The sequence below is a fragment of the Cupressus sempervirens genome, chromosome 9, assembly GCF_028749045.1.
Source record: "Cupressus sempervirens isolate cs-2001-9-10 chromosome 9, ASM2874904v1, whole genome shotgun sequence".
Classification (NCBI taxonomy): Eukaryota; Viridiplantae; Streptophyta; class Pinopsida; order Cupressales; family Cupressaceae; genus Cupressus; species Cupressus sempervirens.
Genome location: NC_143126.1, coordinates 529,379,482 through 529,400,398, shown reverse-complemented (window position 1 = coordinate 529,400,398; position 20,917 = coordinate 529,379,482). Strand labels below are relative to the sequence as shown.

At 38.0% G+C, this 20,917-nt stretch overlaps 1 protein-coding gene across 3 annotated transcripts in view; it reads right to left on the bottom strand.

Annotated features, from left to right (window-relative positions):
* NRPC1 (nuclear RNA polymerase C1) overlaps window positions 1-20,917 on the bottom strand; it is a 309,786-nt gene that overhangs the window by 12,280 nt on the left and 276,589 nt on the right. For all 3 annotated transcript variants that reach the window (XM_089800899.1, XM_089800897.1, XM_089800898.1), the window contains exon 26: window positions 18,702-18,906. Coding sequence is in view for 2 of the 3 variants with exons in the window: in XM_089800897.1 (XP_089657023.1) it covers window positions 18,702-18,906 (205 nt within the window). In the remaining variant the exon portion in view is untranslated. The remainder of the gene's footprint in view (window positions 1-18,701; window positions 18,907-20,917) is intronic.

Below are 20,917 nucleotides of genomic sequence, written 5' to 3'. Positions count from 1 at the left end.
AAGGGTAGTTGTTATTAAAGAAAGGATATTACAAGACTCTTGGTGGGATGGTGTTGAATACCTTTTGAAGTTCACTGAGCCTATATTGAGCATGATCCAATACACTGACACGGATAGGCCTTGCTTGGGTGAGGTATATGATGGCATTGACTCCATGATTGAAGATATTAGAGCCATCATAAATGATAAAGAGCAAGACCCTGATGTAAAGTTCTTCAAGGATCTAAAAGTAATCATGGAAAAGGGAGGGAATAAAATGACTACCCCTTTGCATCTACTTGCCTTTGCATTGACCCCTAGGTTCTATAGCCAAGCTGTCCTCAAGGGGAACACCACTAGAGTTGCTCCATACAGAGATCCTGAAGATTCTTAAGGGTACAAGGCAGTCCTTTGAAAAAAAATTCCTGAGCACCTACGATCAGTAGTGAGGTCTGAATTTATGAGTTTTGTGAGCACCAATGATTGTGGCCTTGATGCTCTTGAAGATGAGAACAATGCTGATGCTAGTGGCACTAATTGTGCTTCTAATCTACAACTTCCTAATGATGAGGAATTCTTTGATATTTTTTATCACGATTGATAGTGATTACTGATTAGTGATTAGTAATGTTGGCATTACTGTTTTTTAATTGAAACATTGATATAGTGGTGTATTTTGACATTTTGTCATGCTATTCAAACATAATCGTGAATATATATGGTGGTGTATGTTGTGTATAAACTTATTTGCTACAGCATATGTTTACATATATATATAATTTTTCTTTTTCTTTTTAAAAAATTGTATGAACGAACCCAACTCAGCCCAAAAAAATTTGAGTTAATGTCAAACCCGCATACGAACCAAAATCCAAATCGGCAACTCAGCTCATTACTGCCTTTTTCACACCAGTATCTCCTTTGCGTGGGGTGAAAAAAGCTTTCTACCTCTACTAGATCTACCAGGCATTTCAGATGTGTCAAGTCTCGGATCGACTATTTGCATCAGCGGCACTCCTCTACAAGTGGCCACATACAGGGCAGGGCCTTTACTCATCGACATACATATCATTTAGTGACTGACTTTTGTTTGCCTAGAAAGAACTCCTAGTCTCTTTCTTGGCCTCCTCTTTGGTTCTTTGTTTATTTTATATTGTTGTTGTATTTTTTTCTCGGACACCTTTGTGTGCTCCTGTTGCTGTCAACCTCTTTGTTGTAATTATTCAGTCCCATAGACCCTTTGTTGGTCTTTTGTTGGAAATTAATATCATTATCTTATCTTATCTTGGATTTAGGTTAGACAAATTAAGAGGGCTAAGTTTTCCATCTAAGTATACCACTTTAATGGATGCCAAAGTTTTGCCATCAAGGACAAGAGGGCCAAAGTTCTGCTCGTGGGCTTAGGTTGGACAAACTAAGAGGGTTAAGATTGCCATCTAAGTATTACCACCTTGATGGACACAAAAGTTTTGCCATCAAAGCCAAGAGGGTCAAAGTTTTGCTCTTAAGCTTAGGTTAGACAAACTAAGAGGGTTAAGATTTTCATCTAAGTATTACACCTTGATGGATGCCAAAGTTTTTTTATCAAAAGCCAATGACAACCAAAGTTCTCCTCTTGGGCTTACAGTGAACAAACTAAGAGGGTTAAGAAAAATATCAATGTACACCTTGGTTGATGCCAAAATTTTGCCACCAAGGCCCACTTTTGGGATTTTAGATTTGTCAAGGACCCCACAATGATTCCCTACCATTCCTACCATGTTCAGCTACTTAAATATGAAAGATGAGGCATAGATTAGGAAGCAACACGAGCAACTTACTAGGTAGACCAACTTGTGTGGATGTCTAAATCTTGTCATTAAGGCCAAGGGGACAAAAGCTTTGCTCTTGGGCTTAGTTTGGGATCAGCTTGGACAACCTAGCTCTAATTCTACCTCTACAAAACAATTTGTTAAAGAATGTTAATGATACACTCACATTTTGGGATTTATATGCTAACTTGTGTTCCCTTTGTTGCAACTTTTATAAACAAGAGCATTCTGGTACAATATTTTTTTTCTAAATCATTTCACTAACTGTGGTTTATTACAAATTGTAAATTATACAACTTAATCAATGCGTGTAACAAAGTTTATATTGTGTATATACTTTGTGTTTGCTTTTGTAATGTCCCCACTTTAGTAGTCAACCAAGTGTGTGTGCATTGGCGTAGTTCTACATGGTCTCAAGGTTTAATGAAGGGTTTAAAGGGATTTTAGAGTGTTTTGGCCTAGTCATCTCTAGTTTGGGTCAAAATGGAGTTGATTTACTTAGTCTCATGCATACTTACTATTTTTAGTAAGTTAATAGGACACAGGGGAGGCTAGTTTTGGTGATTGAATTTCATACTACTCGGCGAGAGCTTTTCGACGAGCTATCACTCGTGCTATTCGGAGTCCGATAGCTAATATATATTTTATGCCTGAAGTATTATTAAAGTGTTATTTTAATATTAAATGTTATGGGAATGTGTGCAAATCAAAAAGGGGCTCCTAAGGGAGACATAAGTGATTATTTTAATATGTTTTATATTGCACAACTTTTATCTCGCATTGCTCATGTGAGTTGAATCGACTCTTGGAGAAAGAATAAAAGGGAGTGTTAGTGGCTTCATTCAGGAGGTTGAATATGAGAAGAAAATTGATGTGTGAGTTGCAAATCTATTCTTGGCATTAGAGGACGTCTATCCTCTCTTGTGACATTCTAGATGTCATTCCTTGGGGTTTGGCCTTTGGAATTCATTGCTATCAGCTTTATTAACAGACAGATTGGGTGCATTTCAAGCTACAGGTAGATTGGGTGTTTACTCATATCATTCCCACTGCTTGTCTGATGCTTATGACATTCTGAAGGGATGATTTTATGAGGGTCTTAGATTGATGGAAGGCAGATTTCACTGTAGCAAGATTGTAGCGCAGCACTATTCATGTTATTGTAGCAGCAAGATGGGAAGTCATTACTGGAACATTGTGTTATAATGCTAGAGTGATTAGTGAGTTGAAAAGTCTGTTATGTATCTGATTTTATTAGTTTGAAAATCAATATTATTTCAGCAGTAGTTCAATCTTCAGTTTGCATATTATTATAAATTCCTTCTTGTTCATGTTATGTGGTTTCAAATCTATGCAGAGACATTAAAACAAATATTTTATTTCCAGAGCCATAAAGAGGGTTTAACACTTAATGGAGAAATGAAGAGTTGGATACAAATTATTTGACTAAATTCCTATCAGCAGTTGGTTTAGTTGTTGGGCATTTCTAGGGTGCCCATTACAGCTTTGTGCATGCTCTATGTCTCCATGTATTAATGTGTATACCCTGTGTATGCTTTGCATCTTAATGCATTAATGCAATTACCTCATGTACAACCCATGTCTTTAAGCATCCAAATGTATACTTCATGTCTTTGATGTGTATTATATGTTTTCAATAATCTAGAACATGAGGATAAATTAGAATGAATTAAAAAGATATGAACTTATGTAAGGAAGCATGAATTAAGACAAGCCGTCATGTAAACATTAGGTCAATCCAATATCAATCTATGATGACAACTTCGTTCTTCCTCAGAGTGATGAGAGAAAACTTGTCAAGTTTCCACTATCAATCACAAATAACAAGATATATATAGTGATACAAGAGTAGCGCACTAGAGGTGAATTATGGATAGATCTCCATTATCATTCAATTATTGCTCGACAACAAGCAATTTTAGGGAGGATTGTCATATCCCCCATTAGTAGACTTAATTACATCATGCCCTTTTGGAAGTAAGATTTAATAATAAGTAACAATAAAATAAACTCATGAACAAGTAAATTATAATAATATGATTTATTATTAAATTAAATATATTAATTGATAAAGTATCATATGATTAGACATAATAATATTATAATATAATGTATTATTCAATATTCAATATAATAATATAATATTATTAGTAAAATAAATAATAATATTACTAGAATAAAAAACAAAAAAAACAAATTAGTATTAAAGAAATTAAATATAATACTTGTTACTAATAAATGAATAATTTATAACATATTATAATCTATTCCAAAATGCGTAATCGTAACATATTAGCGACTAAAAGTCGCAACCTAAGGATATGGAAAATACATATCACATCAACACTCCAGAGGACAGGGGAATAAGGGAGCAGAAAGAATAGATAGCAGGAGGAAACAAACAGAAAGCAAGGATATAGAAAATTATAATTTCAGTGATTTATTAATATATCTACTCAGAAGTGTCTGGATTTCAAACAGAATGAACTACATTGGGGGGAATGGAATACAGGGATTCAGAAAAGAGAGAAAAAGGTAGGATTGACAAACAAATTAGGTATTGGTACATATTTACACACCAGCATTCATGATCTCTGGATCGATATATATTCAGACAACAATCAAACCGGAATGCAGAATTAGAGGCTATTCACCAACAGTGCCAAATTGAAGGAATCAATTGCAGACTATATATATTATATATTTGGAATCATTCAATAAAACCAGCATATAAGAGTGGAAGGAATGAGACATGTTGGAGTATTACAGTATGACTTCTGCTATGAACGTTATGATACCATCCACACTGGTTTTCTGGGACTGGTATAACCATATCATGTAGATGATTTTGTGGGGTGTGGTCTAACAATTACCAATTTACCAGCAATTTTATCATAACTCACATATTTCCTTTGGCAATTGATGACTGTTCTGTGGACATTGTGAATTATGTGAGATTACATCAAAGACATTGGATGCAGTTGTTATCACATCATAGCCATAGTGGAAGTCTGATGTGTGCACTGTTTGATGTGGCTGTGAAGATATCAGGATTCCATAGTAATATTATAGAGGCTACAGTATTCAATCTGCCCAGCCCTATCAATTACACGGCACATGTACTCAAAGGAGATGGAATGCTAAGATTCCTTCGATGGAGATCGTCTACAGAGGCAATGTCAGAATTTTTGAGTAATAAGGAGAACTGAATGTAACTGTACACCAGTAGTAAGTGGTTTATATTTTGTTATGTGAGGAGTCAATTTTCCTTGAAAGACTTATATGAATTGAAAAAGGGTGGAAAACAATATTTCATCAATCTATATACATTTGTCTGTTATAGGGATAAGGATTGGAAGTCTCCTGCAAATCCGGACAGGGGACAAGCTTCAGAAGAGATGAAGATTGAGCAACCTATTGTATGTATTAGAATGCAAATAGCTGCAAAAATGCAAAGGTTCGGCAAAGCACTCTAGATTATATGACAAACGTTAATCCTACTGTTTATGTAAAGCTACTATTGGATTTCAGGGGGCAAAATTAGGACAATCCCAAAAAGCGGACATTACACTAAATGAAGGAGACTACCAGTATGGTCCATAAATTTAGTATTATTCATATTTTCAAAGTATATTTTAAAAGTCAATGTGCTAATGTTAGATAAATTTGCAGATATTTTATCATTTCCCAAGATTTTAATCAAGTAATTGCCAACTCCAAGTTCTTAAACTCTTATACAAAAAGGAGTTGGTCTAGATGCAACTTTGTCTGCTCTATCAAAAGTATTACTGTAAGACAGCAGAAATACTTGTAGCTGTACATAATACCTTGCATCTAATGGACCACAAAACATTCGCATACAAGAAGACTTTAGCAACATGGTGGGATGTAGACTAAAAGAAGTCGACATAGATTGATGAGGACTAAATTGCACTAGCAAGATCCATTGGTGTCCATTTGGACATGCTTTAGCAAGATGGGTTCACAAGTTTTGACAGTAATACGTCAATGATGCTTGGGGAGGATGGTTACATTGCTAAGGCATTGGCTCAAGGCCCAATTGTAGTTGATTCTAATTATCATATTGAAAACAATAATATATTAATTTTCAAAAATCTCAATGTATTGCTCGTTCAATTCATTTATTGTGTCTGCAATTTCACTTTACATAAGAGATAATTGTCAAATTTAAAACTTCTTTAGTTAATTATGTTTCAGATACTCCTACACCATCTCCAAAATTTGGTATATAAATCCAACACACCCAAAACCCATCCTTGCATCAGTTCATTCCAAAATTCCATGGAATTTTGGATTTTTGAAGACAAGATTTCTAAAACAGATTAAAAACAATAAAACATAATAGACATACAATATTAAATTTGCGAATTCTGTAAATTTTCTGCTATATAATACTATTTAAAGTGGTAGGAGAAGATCAAATGATAAGAACAGATTCAAATAAATAATATATGATTCTCTTGTGTTGAAGTTTGTAGCTGCAATAGAGATCTTTATCTCTACTCTTATAAAATGGAAATATGTTTGTTATGACCGTTATGATCACCTTCAGGTGAAAGAGACATTTATGAGGATATTTAAGTTAATGTTATGTAAAAAGACGTGTCATATGTCATGCGAAGAGGCATGTGTATGACAATGTGAAGTGTTAATGTGTGGAAATATGAAGGGTCTTATTTTTGGGACTCAAAGAGACCTTTGTGTGAAAGATAAAGAGATAAAGAGTCTTTGGCAATCTATTTATGTTACAGTTTCATATATTGTAAAACAATAAAGTGAAAGCCTTGTACTATGAATATTTCTTGATCAATATAACAGACTTTTGCTTTGTGTGGCTAGGTTTTCCCCTTCAAGTGGAAAGGTTTTCTCAAGATAAACGTTTTGTGTCCTTTGTGTACTGTTAATGCTCTATTATTCTTGTTTATCTATAATTTTGGGTCAAAACATTAACATGGTATCAGAGCCAGGTTAGATAACAGCATTAAAGAAGTATTTTTTCTTAGTTACCGATTCGGGCACGTGAATCGGATCCGTGGATTCGTGATTTTTTTTTTCCCGATTAGGATTCGTGAATATATATATATATATATATATATATATATATATATTTCTCTCATTTATTAGTATATATAATGCATAAAAAGGTCATTTTAGCACTAGAAAGCTAAAAAATATATTTTAAAAAGTCATATTAAATAACTTAGACTCACTTAAACCTGTCGATCCTTGAGGATTCACGCTGGATCCTTGAGGATTCGTTCTTGGATTCATGCAGATCCGGGCAGGATCCTTGTTTTACTCAGTGGATTCGTCAGGATTCGTGGGCCATTGAATCCGGATGAATCCACTATGTAAAACAAGGATCCTACCCGGATCTGCACGAATCCAAGCATGAATCTGGATCCGGATCGGACCCGAATCCGGATCCAGCCTCTAGGGCACGAATCCGGTAACTAAGTATTTTTTTGTTCTTCAGTCTGTACAGAGGTTGGGTGCAACCGAAACAAATTAATATTCTAGTTTTGAGGATTTGTGTCCATTCGATTACTTTTGCCTTGCAATAGAAGCCCATTTTTTGGTGGGTGAGAATCTAGGAGTTGTAAGATTGAAGCTGCTCTGAAGCTTGGTCAATGTGGATTGCGCTAAAACCCCATCAGATGATGTTGTAATCTACTCGGCAATATTGTTTTTTTCGTAATCTTGTTTCCTATTCTATGGGCAGGAAAATCACCATAGAATTTTGTCAAATTTGGATTGGGACCTCTCAATGGATGATGGGGATCATAATCTATCAGGAATGCTCAAGATTGTTGCTGGGCAGACTTTGGGCAGTTGGTGGGATGGAGCGACTTGTTGCGTATCATCACAGTTGGATATCGTTATTTCTCCTTACCATAAATGTATTGATGTTGTCAGCTCTATGATAATCATTACCTTCTCATATGCTCGGGTGAAATCTCTTCCTTGGAGACTTATCATTTTCTTCTTCTTTTGTCGTGGTATGAGTGTCATCACTTAGACTGGCCTCTTTGAGTCTTCATTTATTCATCAAGTCTTTTATATTTATGGTCCGTATTTTTTTTTAAATTTCTAATGGATGAGCTTTGATTTGTTATTTTATTCTTTCAAGTGCCTAGATGTAGTCGTTTATTACTTTTGTGCATTTTGGCATTCAACCGCTCTTGTCTTGTCGTCCTCCTTACTTTCGTTAAAGTCTTGCTTATGTGGCAAAATATTTATTCAATTTCTTTGCCACCGAATATAACAGCAGGTCTCTTTATCTCCATCAAGTCACCATGTCTCTTGGCAGCAAACGCTCAGAGGTTTATTATGTTATTTTCCATATCTCACGCAAAGTGTGTTTGAACTTCTTGGTGTAGAGATATCTTTGCGTCAATTTTTCGTTATCAAGTTTCCAAATATTAGCAGCCTTCTTTCTCCAATTATTTTTGGTCAAGCAGATTTGTTTCAACATCATGTAATGTTATTCTTCAGGAATGTCTTCGATGATTGATGTTTACCGTATGGATTAATTAAGAAACGCACACAGGAAATAGACACGAACACTGAACAGCAAACAACAGAACTCTTATTATTATTCGCCTATAACAACAGTACATTATACTTCGATGATAAGATATGATCTCCTATCTCCTTACAATGCTTCCCGAAGGGGTTATAAATACTTTCCGACGAACCTTCCCGAAGGTATCCGTCGGCCAGATACATCATGTCCGCTACAACTATTTACCGTCGGCTACATAACAAGAACTTTCCCGAAGGGACCCGTCGGCTGATACACAATTTCCTTTCCGAAGGGACCCATCGGCCGATACACAATTTCCTTTCCGAAGGGACCCGTCGACCGATACACAATTTCCTTTCCGAAGGAACCCGTCGGCTGATACACAATTTCCTTCCCGAAGGGACCCGTCAGCTGATACACAATTTCCTTCCCGAAGGGACCCGTCGGCTGATACACAATTTCCTTCCCGAAGGGACCCATCGACCAATACACAATTTCTACCGATGACATCATCCCCCCCCCAAAAAGAAAAGTCGTCTCCTGACGACAACAGAACAAAACTCAAACAACAAATACAACAATATTGATTTGCCACATCACTTTCACCTTCATCCCATTGCATCTATAGCCTTTGCTAACACAATACTGACTCCTCAAGCTGACCTTGATAGCCACCTGTGCTGCTTCTTTTGCTTCCAACTCCTCGGAACCTTGAGCCAAGTGTCGCTGCACTACCTCCAACTGGATGATCAGCTCCTCCCGAGCTCTCTACGCATCCACCAAGACAGCCTCACGGCCAACACCTACTCTCAGTGCCTCTGATACATAGACACTCCATGCCTGCCGTAGCTCCAAGTCTTCTCAACTGGTCAGACTCCCACGACTGATATCCGCAACGACAGGGGGTCCAGGGGGCAACGCCCTCGGCGGGGTCCAGGGGCAGCGCCATTTCTGTCATTTTCTGCCTATTCTACACTCTTTCTGGCAATCGTTGATGCTTCCCCTTCCCTATGGCATCATCTGATACTCATTCTGAGCAACTTGATTCTGTCGTCGTCTTTTTTTTTTTTTGGAAAACCTCCTGCCACCCTTCTGTGATGAAATCTGTACGGCTTCCACTTGACACAATCTGGATTCCAATCTACTTAAAAAAACCATACTGCAATATCCCACCGTCTGTACAATGCAAATTAACAAATTTTGGCTCCAGAAACCTTACGTTAATCTTCTGAGGCACAGAGCAACTTTGAAGGTGGAAACCGTACATTGCCTCAAAATTGTACTTCAAATTTGAAACCCGTACCTTGTCTGAAAAAAAAACCGTATTGTAAAAAATCGTACACCATTCTTGAGATGTTAAAACCGTACGGTATTCCTTATTGTGAAATCCGTACGGTGGTGCTCCTTCCTGCATATACTAAATACCGTACAATGCCCTTTACTGTGAAATCCGTACGGTATCAATAAAATCCATACTCTGGCAATGAATTCCGTACGGTAGCAATGAAATCCGTACTTTAACAATGGAAACCGTACGGTAGCAATGAAATCCATACTTTGACAATGAAAACCGTACGGTAGCAATGAAATCCGTACTTTGACAATGGAAACCGTACGGTAGCAATAAAATCCGTACTTCAACAATGAAACTCGTACGATGGCAATGAAAATCGTACCTTAGCCATGGAAACCGTACGGTACTAATGAAATCCGTACCTTGACAATAAAAACCGTACGGTACTAATGAAATCCGTACCTTAACAATGAAAAACCGTATGGTACTTTTTTTCTCTTTTTTTTTTTTTTTTTCTCAAATTTTAAAAAACAGTTAGTTTTCCCTTCGACCGTCGTCACCGTCGGTTTGCAGTGACGGAGGGGTCTCCCGAAGGCCATTTTCTGATGCAGAAGTCTTTCACTCGTGATATATCTTCAACTTCGACCCATTCACCGCCTGAGGCACTTCGTGTCCATCCAAAGTCCATAATTTGATTGCTTCATTATCCCCTACCTCTCGAATCTGATACGGCCCGACCCATTTAATTTTGAACTTGCCTGGTTTGATCTCATTCCAATCGTCGTATTTCAACATCCACTGTCCGAGTTGAAACCTGCTACGTCTGTTCTGTATCATCTCCATACCGCCCAGTTTGTTCCCGAAGCTCCGTAGCATAGACTTCATCAGTTGCCCCTTCTGGCCGCCAATAACACGCCCACTCCGTACTGCTGCAACTTTTATTAGACCCTTCCGCTTTGTTTCCTATGCAGACCGTATCGTGTGCCTTCCTTGCTGCCAGTACCTTTCTGTTATATTTGTCGTTCGGCGTAATACTTTCTTCCTGCGCAGTCGTACAGTAGAATCTTTCCTTCTTTTGGGTTTGTACTGTATGTTCTGTCCTTTAGCTTCAGTCATGCTCGCGTTTCCTTCTTCGGCTTCTCCATGTTCCTTCAGTCATTCATTTCCTCTGTCGGCTTCTCTGTGTTCCTTCAGACATTCATTTCCTCCGTCGGCTTCTTTGTGTTCCTTCGGACATTCATTTCCTCCGTCGGCTTCTCTGTGTTCCTTCGGACATTCATTTCCTCCTTCGGCTTCTCTATGTTCCTTCGGATATTCATATCCTTCTCCTTTCTTACTTTCGTCGATCCTTAGCATATTACAACTTGGAAAGAGTTCGTAATCCTCTATCTGCTAGTGGTAAAGACCATTTACTGAATCCAAATCGTCATCTCCTTCCAATCGTAGGACTCCCTCCTGATCGGGTTCCATACTCTGCCTCTTCTTATCGTCTTCTCCTTCAGAATCCGACGATAGGGCTTCTTCCCCGACCATCTGAGTGTGCAGATCGATGACATACTTCCGGCCTTTGCTTTCAAGTGATAAAGTATTTTTTTTCCAATCGTGCTTTGCTTTTGCTTGTATCAGCCACCCCCGACCCAAAATAGCATCGTACCCCTTCCGCCTGAGAGGAATCACAACGAAGTCCAACAGGAATGGTTGTGTTCCGATTGTCACTGGTTGCGCTGTGAGTATTCCCAACGGCTTGATTCCATGTTGATCGGCCGTTAGCAGCTGGAAGGTAGGTGGCCATAATGTCGGCCGTCCCAACTTTTTCCAAGTATCTTCTGGTAGCACATTGACACCGGATCCTCCGTCGACGATCGTGTCCGTTAGTACAGTCCCGAGAATGCCCATTTCAACAACCGCCGGATAGCATCCAGAGGAAAGAGCTAACAACATTGGATCTTCTGCACTTGTAACCCCCTGTTTGTTGTTGTCTTGCTCTACGGGTTGCTTAGCACTTGGGGCTATATTTGTGAGGGCCGTACGGAGTTGAGGCATCGTGAGCAACAAATCATTTATTCTGACGGGTATCTCAGCTTGCAATATTTGCCGTACAATGTTCTGTTCTGCATAGTTCCTGACTGAGGTACTTGGCAGGTCCTTCAGGTGTGCCATTTCTGCCTGTGTTGCTTTCTGGATCTCTGCCCTTGCTTCCTCCAGTCTCTTTTTTTCTTCCGCTGGGTCAGGGTATAGCTTCGCCTGTTTCCGAGTGATTGCCAGAACTTCTTCTTCGTCTGTCCCTACGGTAATCAAGTTCACTCCGGACTTCGGACACTTAGTATCATCATGATCTCCAGGTCCACACCAACGGCATAGCAGCTTCGGTGTGTTCGTCGTTGTGCACTCTCGGGCGAAGTGACCCCACAGATTGCATGCGTGGCATTGAACAATTGGCCGACCATTCGCATCGTACTGAATTCGACTCCTTCCTCCATTGTTGTTGTTGCCATCATTGTTGTTATTGCTATTGTTGTTTGGACCGCGCCGGTTGTTTCTATATCCGCCTGATGTGGCACCTTCCGTATTGGTATTCCCGTTCCCTCCTGACGGAGATGCCTCCTGTGACAGGAACACTTGTTGTGGTGTCCTTGTTTTTAAATTGAAAGGGCATTCTTTTACTGAGTGTCCGAGGATCTGACAAATTTCGCAAAATTGCTCTTTCAGGCAGGATCCCTTCGTATGGCCTTCTTTCTTACATTCCGTGCACCATAGGTCATTGCCCTTAGTTTCCTTGTTCATGTTTTTGAATTCCTTCATCATCCGTATCATGTCCTTCTGGAGGGCACGAACCTTCTTGTTGCTTCCTTCGTCACCGTCGCTGCTATCTTCTCCTGAAGGCTCATCGTCATCTGAATCCGATGAGCTGGTCTTCTTCTTCTTCTTTGTCTTCTGGTCACTTTCGAGGTTCATTGCTCGGTTATATGCTTCAATGTATGTCGATGGTGGCACGATCTTCATCTTCTTCCGCAGCTTCGGGTGAAGGCCTTCAATGAACCATCGTTTCTGTAACCCGTCAGCTGGCTTATTCTCCATTTTACTGATTAAGTCCTTCAATCTCCTGGTGAAGACCCGTACTATTTCATTCTTCTTTTGTTTGGTATTGAATATCTCCGCTACAATTTCATTATCATCACGCAAAAGTTGAAATTCCGCGATGAACTCCTTAATATTATCCCAACTATTTAATTTCTGTGGATCAGCATCAGTAAACCAATCAATCGCAACCCCCCGTAAGGTAGCAGGAAATTGTCGGATCCATTCGTTTGTATCTGTTATGCCATTTGCCCTCCAGATCGTTTCACATGTTTTACAATGTCGAATGGGATCAGCTACTTCATCACCATCAAATTTAGGCAATTTTTCCTTCGGACCTGCCATTATCACTATATGTTGAGGGTTTTGTTGTGTACCTGCGCTGTTTTGCACTCCCGCGCTGTTCTGAGCTCCCGCGCTGTTTTGTATACCCGCACTGTTCTGCACACCCGCGCTGTTTTCTGCTTTCGCGCTGTTTTCTGCTTCCGCATTGTTTTGGACTTCCGCGCTGTTTGGTGAAGAAGAGGGTTCGTCAACCGTAGCTGTCCGTCCTGGAAGTATATCTCGGACGAAGAGGTCACTCCACGCTCGTGCTCCTTTGGCACTCCGAGCCGTGCGAGTCGATCTCCTTCCGTCAGGATTCTCTTCCCGTGGCGTATGCAGATTCAGAAACTCCTCCCTTGCTTCTTCCACCAAATCAAGCCGTTGTCGAGTCTCCTTCAACAATCCTTCCGCGCTCTTGTTTTCGTCGGAAATCTTCTGAAACCTCCTTCGACGCTCTATCTGCTGAGCCAAAATTAAATTTCCCTGCGCAACGCGTATGTCATCTTTTTCCTTCAACTTACTCTTATCTTTGTTCAACTGATTCGGCATTTAATTCATATCCGCCTGCTTGAGTGCCAGATCCATCGGGCAACGGCGCCAAATGTTTACCGTATGGATTAATTAAGAAACGCACACAGGAAATAGACACGAACACCGAACAGCAAACAGCAGAACTCTTATTATTATTTGCCTATACCAACAGTACATTATACTTCGATGATAAGATATGATGATAAGATATGATCTCCTATCTCCTTACAATGCTTCCCGAAGGGGCTATAAATACTTTCCGACGAACCTTCCCGAAGGTATCCATTGGCCAGATACATCATGTCCGCTACAAACTATTTACCATCGGCTACATAACAAGAACTTTCCCGAAGGGACCCGTCGGCTGATACACAATTTCCTTTCCGAAGGGACCTGTCGGCCGATACACAATTTCCTTTCCGAAGGGACCCGTCGGCCGATACACAATTTCCTTTCCGAAGGGACCCGTCGGCCGATACACAATTTCCTTCCCGAAGGGACCCGTCAGCTGATACACAATTTCCTTCCCGAAGGGACCCGTCGGCTGATACACAATTTCCTTCCCGAAGGGACCCATCGACCGATACACAATTTCTACCGATGACAATTGAACGTTTTAAGTTCTGCTTCTTAAAGATTTTGCAGACTTTTGTTTAAGTCATTGTGTGAAGTTATCGTGTTTTTCATGTCTTGTTATTCTTGTTGTATTGATCTTATTCTGGCATATTTTTTATCCCTTGCAAGTTGTATCTCTGTGAAAGAATATGTTCAAGCAGCAAAACACTTTGAAGTCTCTGTGTTAACTATTTTAAGGCTTTGATCAGTCTGATCGGAAGCCTTTCACTTTTGGCTCTGTTTGTGAAAGGAACCAATTTTTGTTGTCACTATGATTCTAACTCATTCTGCGGTAGGCGAAGTGGTTTGTGTGATTTTGCAGGAACTGATTTAATATTTATTGGCACCTCTCAAATCTGGGAGTGAAACTTCTCTCGAGGTTTTTGAATCCCTGTCGGAAAAGGCAATCGTTGGGAAATTTCAATCACTGCCTTAGTTGAAGAGGAAAGGCCTGCCCTGTCCGAAGGAAAGATGTGAAGGTTCCAGGCTGCTCGTTTTTTAGCAGCAAGGGTGTTGTGGAATAGTATATGATGAAAAGTTTCAGAGGACGATCTGAAGCTAACTACCTACCTTCATCTTGAACCTGTATTTTTTACTTAAACTTTAAAAAAAAAAAATCTTTCTTTCTGATAGGAAACTTTTCAAATTGAGTAGAATTATTCTCACTGAAATTGTTTTTGTGAGTTTTCCTAAGTAATCATTGGGTATCAGGTACAGCCTTCTATGCATGATAAGGACATGTTATACATATTTTTCAGCATCATAGCATTGGCAAGTGAAAATTATAAATGTTGGTATCAGGGAATATCTGAATCTGTTTTATTTACAACAGTGAAAAAGTTGAGAGTTTAACTCAGATTCATTAAGGGATATTATAGCAGCTGAAAACTCTCAACAGATTGTTCATGTTATGTTTGATAAATGTCTAAACTGTAGGTCGGGATTTGTGCCAGTGTTTGGAAATGGTTGGAAGTGCCAACACACACAGAAGTTGCTCAACGTATTTCAAATCATGTCTTGATGTTACAGAGATTAACCACAACATTGGAGGCCTGTGGTGTTCCTTCAGAAGCTACACAGAGGTTCTGTAAATAAGCCAACAATGGGTGGACTGTATGGAAGATTAGATCATAAGTAGATAAGTATTATTGTTCTAATTTTATGATCAGATTTTTTATACCATGAGCATTGCCTAGGATGTAGAGGTACAATATGGAATCTCTTCTGTATGTATGTTTGTGTGCATGTTGAGATTAGATCTCAAAGAAATAAGTTTTTATGATTACCTCCTAAATATTGATTATAGTGATTGTTTTTAGCATTAATAGTTATGAGTTATTAATATCTCTCGTGGTTGTAGGATGCAATGGGATGGTGAGAGATTATGCAACATTGTTTGCAATCTTGATACTAAACTAGTGGCACTTTATTGAAAGGGGAAGATCATATAGAGAGAGAGACTATTCAATTTCAGAGGGAGATGTCCAACCCTTTGCAAGTTGACTAAAGTTGTCCCTCCTGAGAGCTAGTCTCTGTTAAGATAAGATAATAAGATAAGATATTAATATTAATGTCCAACAAAAGACCACAAAAGGTCTATGGGACTGAGAATTTACAAAAAGAAGCAGACAACAGCAGGGGCACCAAACGGTGACCTAGAAAAGTAAGCAACAAGAAACAAGAGGAGAAGAAAGGCATAGAGAAGAGCCAAGACAAAGACTAGGAGTCCTTCAATGGCAAAAAGAAATCAGTCACAAAAGGATAAGATTGCGGATGGACAAGAAAATCTCAATTATTAAAAGTTTTCTTTGTTGAGAGGGAGTCTCTATTAAGAGAAATCTCTGTTATTAATTCATTCTTCTTTGGGATAAGTTTGAGGTGAAAGCCCTCATTCCAACCTCTATGAGTAGGTACGGTGGACCACCCTCTCGAAGTAGGCATGGTGGAAATGCATTCTTCTCAAGGAGAAGTCTGAGGTGAAAGCCCTCATTCCATCCTCTGTGAGTAGGCATGGTGGAAATGTATCCTTCTCTAGAGAAATTTTGAGATAGAAGCCCTTGTTCTGCCCTCTATGAGTAGGTATGATGTATTACGAAAGTGATTGGAAAATATTTGCTTGTTATTAACAAAGATTAAGAGATCAATTTATACAAGAGACTAAATGATGTTTCCTTCAAAAACAATTGTAAAAAATAGAAACATTGTATTCTAGAAACGGGAAAATAAATATGGGAAACTTTCTAATATTTACAGGAGATTACAATAGATAACCATTAGATACTAAATAGAGATAATACAAACTATCTATTATCATAATATCCTCCCTTACTGGTTAATCTATCCAGAGCACGAAGTTGTCAAAAAGCATAAAAGACAGATTTTGTCTGCTCAAAGTGCTTTGCACTGTTCGTTGTGGGCTGCAAACTAGATTGCTTAGATAGGGCAGCTAAGCGCTTCCAACATTCAACCTTCATGTGCCCATACTTGTGGCAATAGTTGCATCGAATTTTCTTTTTCCTAGAGCCTTCTGAAGCTGAAGCAAAGGACCTTTGCTGAGAAGATTGATGTGAACCACAACCACATTATTGTTGTCGCAATATTTGATGATGGTTAGCCTCTGTTGATTCCACAGGCCATGATTGCAATCGTTGAACTTCTACTTTCCCTCGAGCAAAATATTAGTCAAAGATGCCCTAGCACATTTTTCAATGAAAAAGCGTGAAATTTTTTTAAGGCATGTACTTCAAGGCAAAAAAAAGAGAAGACCTAGAAAAAATGAAGAAACAACTGGATAAGAGCTCAAAAAACCCACAGAATTTGAAAATAGATTTTGATTCTGCTGGCTCAAAAATTGAGGCATGCAAAACGATGCACCTAGGAAAAATAGAGACCAACCCAGATGAGATCTACAAAAACCCACTAGGAATCTCCAAAAAGTTTTTAAAATTGGCACGGAAAAAGAGAGTTTCAAAAGAAACAATAGTCGTTTTTATAAAAACCATAAAAAGGCAAATTTGATTTTTTTTTAAATGGTGGAAAAAAAATTGCATGACGAAAATCGAAGACAGAGAGTTTAAAACATGCTAGACATCACCCTTTGCACAAGATGTGCAAAATAAGTCAACTCAAAAATGCCCAAAAGGAAGGCCACGAAATTGCAGAAATAAATTGGATGCTGAATCTCTAGTCGAGTTTTGAGGAAAAAAAGGAAGCAAATTTTGAACACGCTCATGGTAAATATTTCAAAAATTTTGAACTAATAATTTCAAAATGAAATCAAAAATTTCGAAGAGGCCTAGAATTTGCTCTGATACCATATTACGGAAGTAATTGGAAAATATTTTCTTGTTATTAACAGTGATCAAGAGATCAATTTATACAAGAGACTAAACAATGTTTCCTAAGGAAATAATCTGAAAGAATAGAAACATTCTATTCTAGAAACATGAAACTAAATATTAGAAACTTTCTAATATTTACAACCAATAGATAACTATTAGATACTAAATAGAGATAATAGAAACTATCTATTATTGTAATATAATGGATCATCCTCTGCAAGTAGGTGTGGTGAAAGTCGTGTGTGAATCCGTGATTGTAATTTTTTTGTGTTATGAAGTAACTATGGTGGATTATGTTAAGTTGAGATAACAGATGTTATGTGATGAGAATATGTCATTGACATCTTTGGTTGCAGCTATGTGTGTCTGCCTCATTAAAGATGTCTCTCTTGCTAAGATGGAGTGCTAAAGTTTGTAGCTGCAATAGAGATCTTTATCTCTGCTCTTATAAAATGGAAATATGTTTGTTATGACCGTTATGGTCACCCCTAGCCAAAAGAGACATTTGAGAATATTTAAGTTGATATTATATAAAAAGATGTTTGTCATACGTCATGCGAAGAGGCATGCATATGAAAATATGAAGTGTTAATGTGTGGAAATCTTAAGGGTCTTATTTTTGGGACTCAAAGACACCTTCGTGTGAAAGATGAAGAGTCTTATGAAATCTATTCATATTATTGATTTGGTATACTGTAAATCAATAAAGTGAAAGTCTTGTACTCTGAATATTTCTTCATCAATAAAAGTGATTTTGCTGGTGTGGCCGGGATTTTTCCTTCAAGTGGAAGGGTTTTCCTAGGATAAATGTTTTGTGTCCTTTGTGTATTGTTTATGCTCTATTATTGCTATTTATCTATATTTTGGGTCAAAACATTAACATCTTGAGATCCAAATTTTGAAATTGGAATACTTCCATCTTGTCACAATCATTTCAAAAAAGTTGCTTGTTATTAAAGAAGCAATATATTTAAAATTGGGATTTACCATTATAGTATGTATTGCACAATGCCAATTGTCAAAACCAAATAGATTATTGGAATATAAAAAATATAAACATAGTGAACCATAATAAAACATTTTTGCTAAAACTACACATGGTTATAAACGAAACATCTTCCCAGAAGTGAAATAGTAACTCAATAGAAAGCCTTTCATACCTTGAATGTCATAACATCCGCAAGAAGCATCATGTGCCGAATATCGATGCTCATCCCATGACTTTTCATGGTATACTCAATTTGTTCAATTATGACACTTCTGGCTGCCTCTATTCCGAGTGTTTGTTCAATTTCAATAACATGATTACTTTTTGTATTTCTTCCATCGACTCCTTCAATACCCATCACAGCTGCAAGATTTGTGCTGCAAATGGAGTAATTATTCATTAAATTAAAAGAATGCTTGAAATAACCTTAACAAGCAAAGAAGGTACTTGTAGTCATACAATTCTGAAATGGCATTTTAGCATTGTTTGAAAAATACACATTTGTCACAGGAATTAAATTAAGTTTATCAATCTAGACACTTCAGTCTATGCATGTTGACAATATAGTGACTAAATTTTGACAGAAGCAAGGTATAGTATCAAATGGTATTGTTTTGCATTAGAATGTGTTTGTGAATAATATCACAATTTTTCATCACCATAAACTGGATACAAATGTCACTGTACTATATACGGACATTTCAGATATGGCCTAACTATAAATTTGTGTCTGCATACATTCTGGCATGGTATCTGTCTTGTATCTGTAAGTATTGTATTCGTATCCAGTATCCGATATGCAGATACACATCTCTGGGTAGGATGGGGAAGAATTGAACAGCTCTGATTACAAAAAACTGAAAATGAATTTACAATGTAATCTGGTATTGGCCTTACAAAAGAAAAGGTTTGGCACTTCTATGGATGCCCCATTATCAGACAGTAGTCTGGAATATATATCTGAAAGGGATCCAGGTGATTTTTAAGAATTGGAGATACATTGAAAGGTGCAAAGCTGAAATAGAAGCAGCCCAGTCTTCGGAAAGATCATAACAGCTTAATGTAGCCATGAAATACAGATGCCAGGAAAAGAGTACTTCTAAGTTTTAAAAATTAAACCATTGGTCTAGAATCTAATTTTACATGTCAAGCGGTTACTAGATGAAAGAGGAGAAGCCGAAACAAGGCAAAGGGAGAGCGCCCCCCCTAGGTTGAATGAAACCTAATTTGGATGGGGCTTAAAGGGAAAATTAAGGATTGTTAAGCAGGATGCCTCTTAATGGAATCCTTTCAGTAGCTTTATCAATTTTCATCAATCAGAACAAACAATGAAGTAGAGAAAATTAGATTGATCAAGAGATAAGTTCTTGCACTTTTGATGACCTATGTACATTCATTAATGAAAGGTGATTCCCAACTAATAATTAATAAGAAGACCAAGGAATTGTTCTGAAGTTGGAACCTCGATAGCAACCTTAAGAAAATTAGGAAATTGATAAGTTTGCCTTAATAAATTTTTAAAATTATGTGAACATATTAGTCAATTTGATCTCCTTAGACCCAAGAAAAGTTGGCACACTGTGAAACTCATTACAATCAGTAACAAATATTCAGTCTGAAAAGTGGAAGGGCCTTCAACCCCTCCTCTTGAAGGAATTTATCATTAAGAAAGCTCTTATGTATGCCTGAGTACGAAGACCTTGTAGACTTAGTAGGTAGATATCTTTTACAGAATTGCACTTCTTCCAGGACAGGACTAAAATGCAATCATTATCCCTAAAGGCTTTAAGGATGGTCTAATCTAGGTACTACTTGATTTAAAATTTCATAATGTCTGATGTGAATGATCTTTTCTGCCATAGAGGGCACCTAATATCAGCAAAGTGTGCACAAACATTATTAGTATAGTTCTTTTCTCTTTCTACTCCCTCTATACCTCTAATTCAGTCTGCAAATTTCATTTTGGTCATCGAAGTCCACATCTGCAAGATCATATTAAGAAGGCAATGGTGGCCGATTGAAAGTAATTTGAAACAAACTCTCCAAAACTTTACATGCCTAAGCAATGTCAGATTGGAAGCTTAAAATATTGTAATGTCCCCCCCACTTAGCCAGTCTGGATGTATGTTGTCGTTAGCCCATTCTTGTATGGTCCCGAGGGCTAACCAAGACTTGAAAGGGGATCCTGAGGTTATTTGGCCTAGTCAAATTTAATTATAGGCCAAACAGAGTTCATTTGTTGGGTTTTCGAAAAGACTTACTATTTTTAGTAAGCCAATAGGGGATGTAGTGCCTTCAATTTTCAGTGACAAGATGAGATGCGTTTTGTTGGGCTCTTTCTGATGAGCTATTATATGTGAGATTCCGAGTTTATTTGGTATATTATTT